The sequence below is a fragment of the Podarcis erhardii genome, assembly GCF_964252035.2.
Source record: "Podarcis erhardii genome assembly, chromosome: 14".
Taxonomy (NCBI): Eukaryota; Metazoa; Chordata; class Lepidosauria; order Squamata; family Lacertidae; genus Podarcis; species Podarcis erhardii.
In genome coordinates this window covers 32782646-32794807 of record NC_138503.1, presented here as the reverse complement: position 1 = coordinate 32794807, position 12162 = coordinate 32782646, and the positions used below count along the sequence as shown (strand labels likewise).

Here is a 12162-nt window from a genome sequence, read left to right as displayed (position 1 = left end):
TAAAGCTATAAGTTTCATGGAATAGATGGTTTGCAGGAGGAGCTCTGAAGGAAGAGCAAGAGAAAGCAAGCGGTGTCTTCATGGGGCAAAAGTCTACAGCTGACCTGAATCCTACACTTAAAGTTCATAGAATGTATATTCTCAGCTCAGTGCTGATCCGAGACTCCAAAGCACATTGCATGGTTGGAAAGTTCACTCCCTTGCCAAAGCCAAGAACATCTGTCGATCACATTAATAAATTCTTTTGGGCGGAAAAGTGGCCTTCTAAGTGATGCTAGTTTTCAAAGGAAAATGAATTCCACGTGTCTCCCCCTTGTTCATTTGGATGCAGAAGACGTTGGTCTGCTTAAGTTTTCAGCCTCCTCTTTTAACCTGAAGATGCAGAAGCTGAACCCACAACATCGTATTGGACGTGTGTGCAAGCAACTCCAAGAAAATTGTCCTGAGAGCCGCTGGCCATGTGAGGCCACAGAGTTTCATAAGAAGTTGGCTTGCTACCCAGTGTTTCATTTGGATACCAGGAAGGGCGCTTCTAATGGCGGGAGAAACCACAAGTCTGATCCCTGAATGAACAAGGGAGCACTCAGATCTCCAGGCTGAGCAAAGGGCAGCTAGGAAGCTGAGGAGAAAAGAGTTTTTGAGTCACAAAGGTAAGTTGTGTGACACCCGAAGTAGTGATATGCAACAGAATGAAAGCTTATGCCAAGGAATTCATAGGGGTGGCAAACTGAGAAGGTCACCAGTTTGGTTGCTCAAGTTTTTGAGTTTGAAGTGTTACAACAGATTGGGGGAGAAATTGATCTGTTACTAGGATCACGAGAGAAATTTGACTCTGTTCCCAATTTAATGAGAAACTAGCTAATTTATACTTCTTGAACCAATATGTGAACCACAATATAATTCTTTGAAATGCACTTTTATCCAAATTTTGTGATGTAGTGGTCCAATCAAACAATGTGCACAGCCATGCATATTTTAGAAGAAAGCATGCATAAAAATGTATATATTGGTGAAAATAACATACAAAAATGCATTATAGTAGGGGATGCTGCCTGCAACAAAGTGTGCCTTAGTCAAAACTGGATAGAAAAAAATGTGTATTTTTAGGAGAAATATGCACTCAAATGCTGGTGAGTTTTCACGAGAGGTTTTTCAAACTGCTGTGGAAAGGGGGGGGGGGCTGGATTTAAGACTGGAAAAATGAGAAACCAAGAGAAGATGAAATGAACAGATTTGTTCATCCCTGTGACCTGTCAGTGGGGTAATTGTGGCAGTGATGATGTCTTTCCTGGATTGATCTGGACAGAGGTGCAAAAATGGGCATATAATCCAGGTGATTTATTCATGGAAGATTACATTGGTATGATATTTTCCTTTCTATATGGAATAGTTAAGCCTGTTTTCAAGACATGAAATGAAATCCCCATATATCACAATTTTTCTTCTCAATTTCCCCTGATATATGTATTTTTGCCCACATTGCCTGGCTGAAGAACTGCACTGCAAAATTGAGAGAAGTGTGACTTCTGAAGGGTGGCTGAGTTTCATTTCACATTTAGTTTTGGAGAGTGCAGATTATGTATGTTTGCCTTTAAATGTGAACTGTACCGAATGTCTTCCCCTAGCCCTACTCCTGACATGAATGGGGGTGGGAGGTGAAGGAAGAAGGCAGATTCCATCCCGGGGCCTCTTCTTGCTGATCCCTATATACTACATCAGCCACTTTGCCAAAGACAAGATTGGATCAAGAAGGATTTGGGACGGTTGCATCCTAGATAGGTAGGGGGAAGTCTGCCGGGTTTCCCCCACCCTCTACCGTGCAGCAGAAAGCCTGTCTGGATCAGCTGAGCAACCATTGATGGAATTGGTTTCCTGCCTCATTACATCAAAGCTGCATAGACTGGTGCCGGGTTCCTGTTGCGTCTGTCTGCGGCTCTCGTCACAGCAAGCCTCCCTTGCACCGGGTGGTGATATCGACTTTCATGATCAATGCCATGCTAATGCAGTCACACGAAAAGAGCAGCCCTGGGCAGGGAGGGGAGGGGAGGCTCTCTGCTGAATTCTTCTGAACTGCTGTTGGCAAGGATTCCACAGGTGCCACCCTCACCCTCCGAGCCAGGAGCAATGACCTGTTGTTGCAGATATCAGAGTAGTATAGCGCTCTGGTAGAAGGAGGGGAAGTTCTTCTACCCAAGGGTCATAATATCCTGTCCCCTCTAGTCCTAGATGCATGGCTTTCTGCTATCGGGTTGCCTGATTCCAAGCAGTGAAAATCCAGAGGTGGAGGAATCTGTCAATTTCAGTTTCTCACTTTCTCCTTTTTCCAATTTTTTCCCAACCTCCCCTTTCCAGTTCAGTTCTCTGCATTTGTGTGTGTGTTCCTTAAGCGTTGTCTGCATTATAGGGAATAATTTGCATATTACTGTGACTAACAGATACATTTTTTTGCAGGACATTTGTCCAAACACAATGCATTTAAAAGAAATATTGTTATAGATGGGGGGGTGACCCCCACTTAAACTCTAGAAATTAATAAATGATAGGATTTTGATTATTTGGAGTATAGAAGGGAAGACTGGAAGCCAGTGGAAAAATACAGGCTAAGCTTGCTTTCCAAGCCAGGGCTTCACTTGGGATAGAGGCATTAACATGACAAAAAGTGTTGATGGCCCACCAGAAAGGAATTCTTGGGCCTGGGCAGACAAAGGTTGCCATGGTGATGTGGTGTGTGTTTGAGGTGTCAGGAAAAGAGATGCATTAGAGCAAGGGGTGTTAGGAATAAGAAGGGAGAGAACAGACAGAGATCCATCTTGGGTGGGCAGGCTGAAGGCTGGCTGGGACAGATGCCTTTGCCTCCAGTGCTGCACTGCTGTGGGGGACAAGGTCTGCTGGAAATGAACATGCTGTAAGATCTGGACTCCCTCCATGCAGACTGAAGGTGTAAATAGGTGAATAAACCATATTTCTTAAAGCTATGATAGCTGCCTCTGGGTGAGTGCCTGGATGGAACCCCCTGGAACCTTGCTACTGCTTGGCAGAGAGTGGGGGTGGCGCCCAACTTCTGTAACAATATGCTATTTTTACTAATGTATGCAATCTTATGTGTGCGGGTGGCGCTGTGGTCTAAACCACAGAGCCTAGGACTTGCTGATCAGAAGGTCGGTGGTTCGAATCCCCGCAGCGGGGTGAGCTCCCGTTGCTCAGTCCCAGCTCCTGCCAACCTAGCAGTTCGAAAGCACGTCAAAGTGCAAGTAGTTAAATAGGTACCACTCCGGCGGGAAGGTAAACGGCGTTTCCGTGCGCTGCTCTGGTTCGCCAGAAGCAGCTTAGTCATGCTGTATGCCGGCTCCCTCGGCCAATAAAGCAAGATGAGTGCCGCAACCCCAGAGTCGGCCACGACTGGACCTAATGGTCAGAGGTCCCTTTACCTTTACCTTATGCATTCTTATGCACACGTTTCTCTAATATATGCAACTTTGCACACATTCGAGGAAAATTAAAGCAAATCTGATTTTGCATCAGATTATTAAATCTGACTGTGCATCCACTTTCCCTTACTTAGGAAAAGAACAAAAAGTGAGAGATCATCGCTAGCCAATACTTTTGGCTGAAAATGGTATGAAACCCAGGTTTCCCCTTTGCCAGGAACATAACTGTAATGGAAAGAGCTCTGCTTCTGACTCAACGGGAATTTTAAAAAAACTTAATGTGCTGAGATGATGATTCAGCTCTCTGTTACAGCCCAAGACAGCCCACTAGGGTTGCCACCCTGCCTTCTGGTAGGGCTCCTGTGCTATTAACAGCTGCATGACAGGCAGAAATTCAACAGGCAAAGCTTTCCCCAAGGAGAAAATATCTACTTGTGCTATGACTTGTTGACAGTGCAGGATCCCTTGCCTGATGATGAGGGGAGAAAACTTACATTATCTTCAGAAGGGGAAATATTTCCTTTCTGGGTGTTCACACTGTTGCCTCAGCAGAGAATAGAACAGATAAGCATAACAAACATTTAGCAGGGGACATTGCTCATTTTCTTGCCATGCCAAGATTCACCTGCTGATTTCTGGTCAGCTGGCAACCATAGTTATGAAGGGGGTCTGTTCACGGGGCAAAATGGGTCTGCAGCCCCCTGCAGCCTTTGTGAACTCACGCAAACAGGGCTTCCAGTGTGGCTGCCCCTGTTCTGTGGGGATACAACAGGCACCCACTGTCTGCGCTTTCTGGAAACAACTGAGGAGTGGCTGGGGCAGGGTACTACTACTACAACTAATTCTGTTCTGACAAGCTTTCCTAGCTGGACGAATGGGTCTCTGCCATGGGCATCCTTTGGTAGCGCGCTTATCTATCTATCTATCTATCTATCTATCTATCTATCTATCTATCATCTATCTATATCTATATCTATATCTATATCTATATCTATATCTATATCTATATCTATATCTATATCTATATCTATATCTATATCTATATCTCTATCTATCTATCTATCTATCTATCTATCTATCTATCTATATCTATATCTATCTATCTATCTATCTATCTATCTATCTATCTATCTATCTATCATCTATCTATCTATCTATCATCTATCTATCTATCTATCTATCTATCTATCTATCTATCTATCATCTATCTATCATCTATCTATCTATCATCTATCTATCTATCTATCTATCTATCTATCTATCTATCTATCTATCATCTATCTATCTATCTATCTATCTAATCTATCATCTATCATCTATCATCTATCATCTATCATCTATCTATATCTATCTATCATCTATCTATCTATCTGTCTATCTATCTGTCTATCTATCTATCTATATCTATCTATCTATCTATCTATCTATCTATCTATCTATCTATCTATCTATCTATCTATCTATCTATCTATCCATCCATCCATCCATCTATCATATCTATCTATCTATCTATCTATCTATCTATCTATCTATCTATCTATCATCTATCTATCTATCTAAGTCAGTGTGGTGTATTGGTTAGCGTTACAGTGTCAGACTAGGATTTGAGAGACCAGGGTTCAAATCCCTACTCGGCCATGAAGCTCACTGGGTGACCTTGGACCAGTTGCTGCCTCTCAGCCAAACCTACCTCACAGCGGTATTGTGGGGATTAAATGAGGAGGAGGAAATCATGTCTTCTACCTTGAGCCCCATGGAGAAAGAGCAGGAAAAGAAGAGCAACGCACACACATTTCTGTTCTTTTTTGTGTTCTTTTTATCATTTTTATTGTACATCACCTTGAGATGCATTGTGGAAGGCGATTAATAAGAAAATAATCATAATACATACTACTATGATGACTAATTATTATTATTAATTATTAGTATTTTGCATGCTTAATGTCACATCTTAATTTGGCCCTCAGGCAAAACCTGGCCATTCATTGCATGTGTTTCTGTTTTTATTGTGTAAATCACTTTGAGACATCTGAGTGCAAAAATGTGACTAATAAATAATGATAATTATACATTACAATGATGTCACAATAATGCAGGAAATCTGTGCCTTTTCCATTTCTATACCCTCTTTTTCCATGCCTTCCTATATATACCTAAATATGCAAGGTTGTCGTTATACAGCCCTTTCAGGAGGATTTCTAATGCCTCATTACGATCCTAGCTTAGCATGAAGAAATACAGTTGGGAAGGTGAAAAGTGAGCTTAATAGTTGCATGGTGTTTGTGTGTGTGCATATAATAAAAATGGGCAGCTGCAGCCACCAGTTCCCCAAAATCCTTGAACCACCACTTGTTTTGGCTACTAACACTATCAAAATGTCTCCAAAACATTTGGAGGCAGAGGGTCTTATATTAGCAGGATGTTCCTAGAAGCAGCAGAAAACACTGTAAACACTTTGACCATTGTTGTAGCTGCACTTCTTTTCTGAAGTCAAAGCTTCTTTGCTGAAATCTCCATCCCTTTTTGTGGCTCCGACAACATGGTGCTAGAGAACCAACGCCAGTCTGCCCAAACGCACAGAGGAAAGCGACCCCAGTCCATGGGAAGCTCTGAAGCCAAGAGGAAGACGGAGTGAAGGAGACAGCTCTGTTTCCTCTGGAGGGGTGGCGGTGATGTCCCTTCCTCCCCATCAGTCCTAAGGAAGAACCTTCAGATCTCCCATTCCATAGCAAGGTAACCTGGGTGGCTGATGGGTGTTGTAGTTCAGAAGGTCCTGGAAGGGCACCATGTTGGGGGGAAAGGGGAGGAGCCCCCGTGTCTCCTTCCCAATGCCACTGCTGCCCCTGTCCACTGGCCAGGAGAAATTGGGCACCCCTGGGGTCAAAACAGAAGCCATGATAGCTTTAGACATTCTGGAGCTTTCCTGGGAAAATTGGGGCTGTTGAAGCGTATTCCCTTGCCAGAAACCCTGGAGAGGTGTTGCCAGTCAGTGTAGGAAATCCTGAGCAAGTTGGACCAATGGCCTTACTTGGCATAAAGTGGATTACTTTGTTCCTAAGAACAGAAGTCACCACAACAAAAGACAAGTACTTTCCAGTTTCAAATTAACACCACTATCGATTTTAGAACAACCCCGCTGTGTTTCCTGACTTTGCAATGAAAAATCTCCCATAATCTTCGAGCCAGCAATTGGTCTGGTTCCCTTTTCCTCCACTTCAAAGATAAGGATTTCTTCTCAATAACACGATCAGCTTTGAATACTCCCAGAGAAATGTAATCTCGGTCTTTCCTTTTGGAGGGCAGAGATGGCCCCTGGCCATCAGATTAGCTCTTTAACTCCCTCTCCAAGCCTTTCTTTGACTCTTTCTTGTGCCAAGGGGAGAGAGACCTTAGGATTTGTTTGCTGGATCAGGCCTAAAGGTGCCCCAGTTTTTGCCATAGGAAGCTGCCTTATACCAAGTCAGACCCTCGCTCTTTCTCAGTATTATGGGTTTGAGTTTTTTGCTCTTGTTTTTTTCATGTATGTTGTGCTTTTGTATTATATTTTTCTGTTGTAAATCACCCTGAGATCTGTGGATGAAGGGCAGTATACAAATTTAAATAATAATAATATTAATAATACCACTGAGCTCTTGGATGTGATGCCATTGCACTCTGAGTTTCCCCACCCCTGAAAGTAGCAGACCAATGAAAAGAGATGGAGGTGAGAAAACTCATAATGGAAAGATGTCCTGTCATGTACTCTGTTACTAAATACTACAGAGAAGAGGACATTCGGGGCTTCTCTTTCCCATGGTAGCAACACATCAGCCACAATGCCTTGCTTGGACTGCCACAGGAAAAAAGTACCTAAGAGTATGAAGTTGCAATTATGTCCCTATATTCAGCTATGAAATATTGTGGGGCATGTGTGCAGTATTCTTATTTCCTTATCGGGAAGGGTGATTTTTTTAAGATAGCGGGGGGGGGGGAAGGGGTAGCAACCTTTCAGATTTTTGAGCAAGTGCCATGAGGGCCACACAGCTCTTATAACTTCCACTAAAATTTATCTGAGACATGAAAATCACATATAGCTGAAAGAGGGAGAGGGAAAGAGGGCCACTTTCCCAACTTTCTCCTCTATGTACTTTTCAAGAAAGAAAAAGGTAGCCATCCTCAAGCAGGAAGACAGTGTGTGAGTTTTGCTCAAACATGGGTGCCAGAAAATAAATCGGGGTGCCAGTGTGACCACTTGTGCCATGTTGGTGACTCTTGGTTCAAGGTCACCTAGAGAGCCAGTGTGGTGTAGTGGTTAAGAGTGGTAGACTCGTAATCTGGTGAACCGGGTTCGCTTCCCCGCTCCTCCACATGCAGCTGCACCTTGGGCTAGTCACACTTCTCTGAAATCTCTCAGCCCCACTCACCTCACAGAGTGTTTGTTGTGGGGGAGGAAGGGAAAGGAGAATGTTAGTTGCTTTGAGACTCCTTCGGGTAGTGATAAACCGGGATATCAAATCCAAACTCTTCTTCTTTTTCTACTGGAGGTGAAATTTGAACGGGGGACTTAACAGGCTCCCAATATGAATTGATGATGTTTTCTCAGTTTCTCTAGGACACCCTCTCATAAAACTGCAAGGACAGCCAAGCTTTTGGATCGTTAGTAATGCCACAGGGGAAAACGACGAGCTTAAGCTGGGTGAGTTCATGGCAAGTAAAAATGACGATCACTTCACATCTGAAGGATCTGTATTTGCATATAATGGGGACACTGAGAAGCACAGTAAGCTGAGATGTTATCTGTACTAAGTAATGTTTGTTCTGTTACGGTGTGAGCATGGTGTGGTGTCCTTGAGCTCCAGAAGCTCAAAAATTAAACCTCAGCAGATGCAAGGCCTGCTTTATCAAGGAAAGAAACAATACCAAACATCACTTGGCCCTCCCAAAAAGGGTAAGGAAACAGGCAGATGGGGACTGGTTGAGGACAGGCTGAGACTGGTGGGGCAGTGTCCCTATTTGGCCTCATGGACCAGTCTCCACACATAATTCCACATAATGATTTGAACTCACAAGCCAAATCTTTGACAACAGGTGTCTAGTGTATTCCTGCTAATGTCCCATGACTCCTTAGCAGGTGATCCTTCAAATCTTTGCTGTTAAGGAGGAAGTGGGGGAAACTAAACACAGTGACTTCGGGACTAATAGAAGGTGTCTTTATTTTCCACAACAACCTAATAAGCCAAAATATTTGTCTCAGACCCCAGGATGCTTCCTTTCACCCATCACTCTTTTTACTACCCTGCATTGTTGAAACACCCATCATGGTGAGCAAATAGGGCTTTGATCGCTTTTTGCCATGTTCAGACACCGCAGGCCCGCTGCACTCATCCATCATTTTATATACAGGTAGCTGCAGTAGATAAATGAGACTGTGGGGTGGATGTTTCTCTGGCAAAATAGTTAATAATAGATTTGATGCATTTTCTCTTTTCCTACCGATCTTCTTCAGCTGCATGCGAAGCAAAGTTGTCAGAAAACATTTTTTCCAAAAAAAGAAGTCCTGAGCTGAAAAAGGATCAGGCGCGTTGTGGAAGAAAATAAGTTAAAGCAGTGCTTTTTTCTGGTGGTACGCAGGGGTACGCATACCCCTAAACATTTTGTTAATCTTTGTACTTTTGTCCATTTACTTTGTTTATATTTCCCCAATTTGAGCTATAAAAATGGTGATTTTCTTGAGTCAAAATGAGAGTACCCCTAAACATTTTTTTAGAAAAACAGCACTAAGTTAAAGCAACAGTTTTTTGTTGAGTTGGAAAAGCTTCAGAAAAGGGCAACCAAAATAACCCCGCGGTTTTTAAGCAGCAGACAAGGAGATACAAAAAGGCTGCCAGAGGAGCACAACATAAAAAAATTAAAATTAGCCATAAATTCAGGACAGCCAGAAAGAAACCACCACCACCACCAGTTGTTGGTGGGGTCCCTGATTCAGCAAGATGCCTGCAATGCATCCCGAGTCCCTTCCCTCTCCCTGGAAAACATTTCTTCCTTCTCATTTGGCTAGTTCAAGATGAGGGTGCCCCTTCTCCTGCTCCTGGCTTCTTCTCTGCATGCCACAAGACCACTGGGTGAAAAGGCCTTCCCAAAGAGAGAGGCCCGGAGGGTTTCATCATGCGTGCGATGCTGCGGGCCGGCTGAGCAGCCCAGCTCCATCACTGCTTCCCGCTACACTCGGATGACCAGCGACTCCCTCTATGCCATGCCCAGGATCCAGCCCACCATTAACATCACAATCTTGAAAGGTAAGCAGCCGTCCAAGGTTAGTCCTTCTTCCCTGCAAGAGTCGCTTCACGTGGGCACATTTATCACTCAATGTCTGCAGCATCCAGCGATGAAGCTAGCGTGTGTGAATAGCATTCAGAAACCATAGATATTGATTATTTATTGATTTGCAACATACTTTTGTTAAAAAACCTGCTTTTCAACACCCCCATATCCCTACCAAAGGCTTATGAATGTCAAGACGGTCCTTGCCCTCCGTCTTATAACTGAAAAGACACAGCACAAAAGGAAAAAGGCTTTGGAGGGAGGAGGCGGAGAAAGCAAACCCAGGCACTGTTTCTTAGTTACAGAGTTCTTATAATGACCAGTTGGAAAGGTAAAGCACTCAACACCATTTTAGATGTACCCTTTTTTCAGTGCAACTGACTAATCTGGTGATGGATGGACGTTCCTGTAGGGGCCGTCCTCATGACTTAGCTACCTTTACCTTCATCCCTTAATTCCATCTCCCAGCTGAACAACGTCTATGTATTTACCTAAAAGTATTATCCTTAAGTTGCTTTTTAGGGCTTTGCCCTCACAAAGTGATACACAGCCAAGAGCAAGAGAAATTATCAAGATATAGTAGTAACGCTGGCTTAGATCCAGAATATTTTAAGGAGCTTTTCTGTAGCACTCAGGCTGATTCCAATCTCAGTAAAAGATAGCATTGAAGAGGGATATATGCAGAGCTCAACTACGAGGCCTGCAGAGATCTACTGTGTGTGCATGCCAACTTGAGCCATCTCAGCAGTGGGCACCCAGAAGGACTCCAGAAGCAAATATCAGCATGAGGGCATGTATACAGGCAAAGGTGGTCCTTCAAATAAACTATAGATATGTTTAATACCACTTGTTCAAAATCCATTCGTTATTGGCATCGCCCCTTACTTCACATGTGCCAAAACTGAATTCTAGCTTTGCAAACTGGCTCCTGGATATTAAAAGATTCAGAAGGTACTTCTTCACTCAGCGCATAGTTAAACTATGGAACTCACTCCTGCAGGAGGCAGTGGTGGCCACCATCTGGGATGGCTTTAGAAAGGGATTAGACAAATTCGTGGAGGTGAAGGTTATCAGTGACTCTTATCCATGATGGCTATACTCTGCCTCCTTTGGCTAAGCCTGCAACACTTCTGAATACTAGTAGTTGAGAAGTGCAGGAGGGGAACGTGATCTTGTGCTCAGGCTCTGCTTGTGGGTTTCCCACAGACAACCGGTTGGCCACTCTGAGAACAGGAAGTTGGACTAGATGGGCCATTGGCCTGATCCAGCAGGCTCTTCTTATGTTCTTGCCTGGCCTCCATAGAATCATAGAGTTGGAAGGCATGCAAATGGTCATTTAGTCCAACACAACAATTCAGGAATGCAGTCAATCTTTTGTCCTGGCCAGATATCCCTACCCTCCAGCCCACAACTACATGGCAGATAAGCACTTTCACAACCTGCCCTCTCCTTGTGCCCTCAGGTGAAAAAGGTGAAATGGGAGAGCGAGGAATTTCTGGCCCAGAAGGCAAAGCGGGTGAACGAGGCCTTCGTGGTCATAGCGGCCAGAAAGGGCAAAAGGGCCACATTGGGCTACCAGGCAACTCCTGCAAGCAACATTACGTGGCCTTTTCTGTGGGCCGGCAGAAACCCCTCCACAGTTCTGACTACTACCAGCATGTCACTTTTGACACCGAGTTTGTCAACCTCTATAAACACTTCAACATGTTCACAGGGAAGTTCTTCTGCTATGTGCCGGGGATCTACTTCTTCAACCTCAATGTCCACACCTGGAACTACAAGGAAACCTATCTCCACATCATGAAGAACGACAAGGAGGAGGCCATTCTCTACTCGCAGCCCAGCGAGCGGAGCATTATGCAGAGCCAGAGCCTCATGCTCGACCTCCTCGAAGGGGATGAGGTTTGGGTGCGGATGTTCAAGCGGGAGAGGGAGAACGGCATCTACAGTGAAGAGTCGGACATCTACATCACCTTCAATGGCCATTTGATTAAGCCGGCCGTCGAGTAACGGGCTCCACGTCTAACATAGGATAAGTGGTCCCACCTGTTCTCTCGAGGGGGCATGTCCATGAACTGCTTACCTACATGGGGTCCAAGAGAAATTTGGAAGGGTAACCCATGAACAAGTGCTTTGAGGCTTGCTGTTTCCACCAGGGCCTCATCTGCACCGTAAAGCAGTATCATACCACTTGAGACAGCCATGTCTTCTCCCAAGGAATCCTAGGAGACCCCATTCGCCTCCATTAGCTACAGCACCCAGACTTTTCAATTTGATTGTCCCACACTTGTTTGTTGTTGTTACTGTTCTGTTTGTTTTATATACCTTAAACTTGATGTAAAAACTTAATTTTAAAAATAATAATAATAGGCGTTTCCTAACACCTTTCAGCCAATGTATCAAACTATACGTCCCATGATTCTTTGGGGAAAGA

General features: G+C 44.0%; 1 protein-coding gene across 3 annotated transcripts; it reads left to right on the top strand.

The window, feature by feature from the left end:
• The first annotated feature begins 307 nt into the window (after positions 1-307).
• C1QTNF8 (C1q and TNF related 8) lies at positions 308-11950 on the top strand. Of its 3 annotated transcripts, none has more exons than XM_081840338.1 (6): positions 308-650; positions 5900-6073; positions 6134-6161; positions 8011-8103; positions 9466-9703; positions 11191-11950. In XM_081840338.1, exons 4-6 carry the CDS (start codon positions 8071-8073, stop codon positions 11736-11738), a joined length of 819 nt encoding a protein of 272 aa, XP_081696464.1. In that variant the 5' UTR covers positions 308-650; positions 5900-6073; positions 6134-6161; positions 8011-8070; the 3' UTR covers positions 11739-11950. The 3 variants fall into 3 exon arrangements, with proteins under 3 accessions (XP_081696464.1, XP_081696465.1, XP_081696466.1); XM_081840339.1 differs by having other exon boundaries at positions 5829-6073; XM_081840340.1 differs by lacking the exons at positions 5900-6073; positions 6134-6161.
• Positions 11951-12162: the final 212 nt, after the last annotated feature.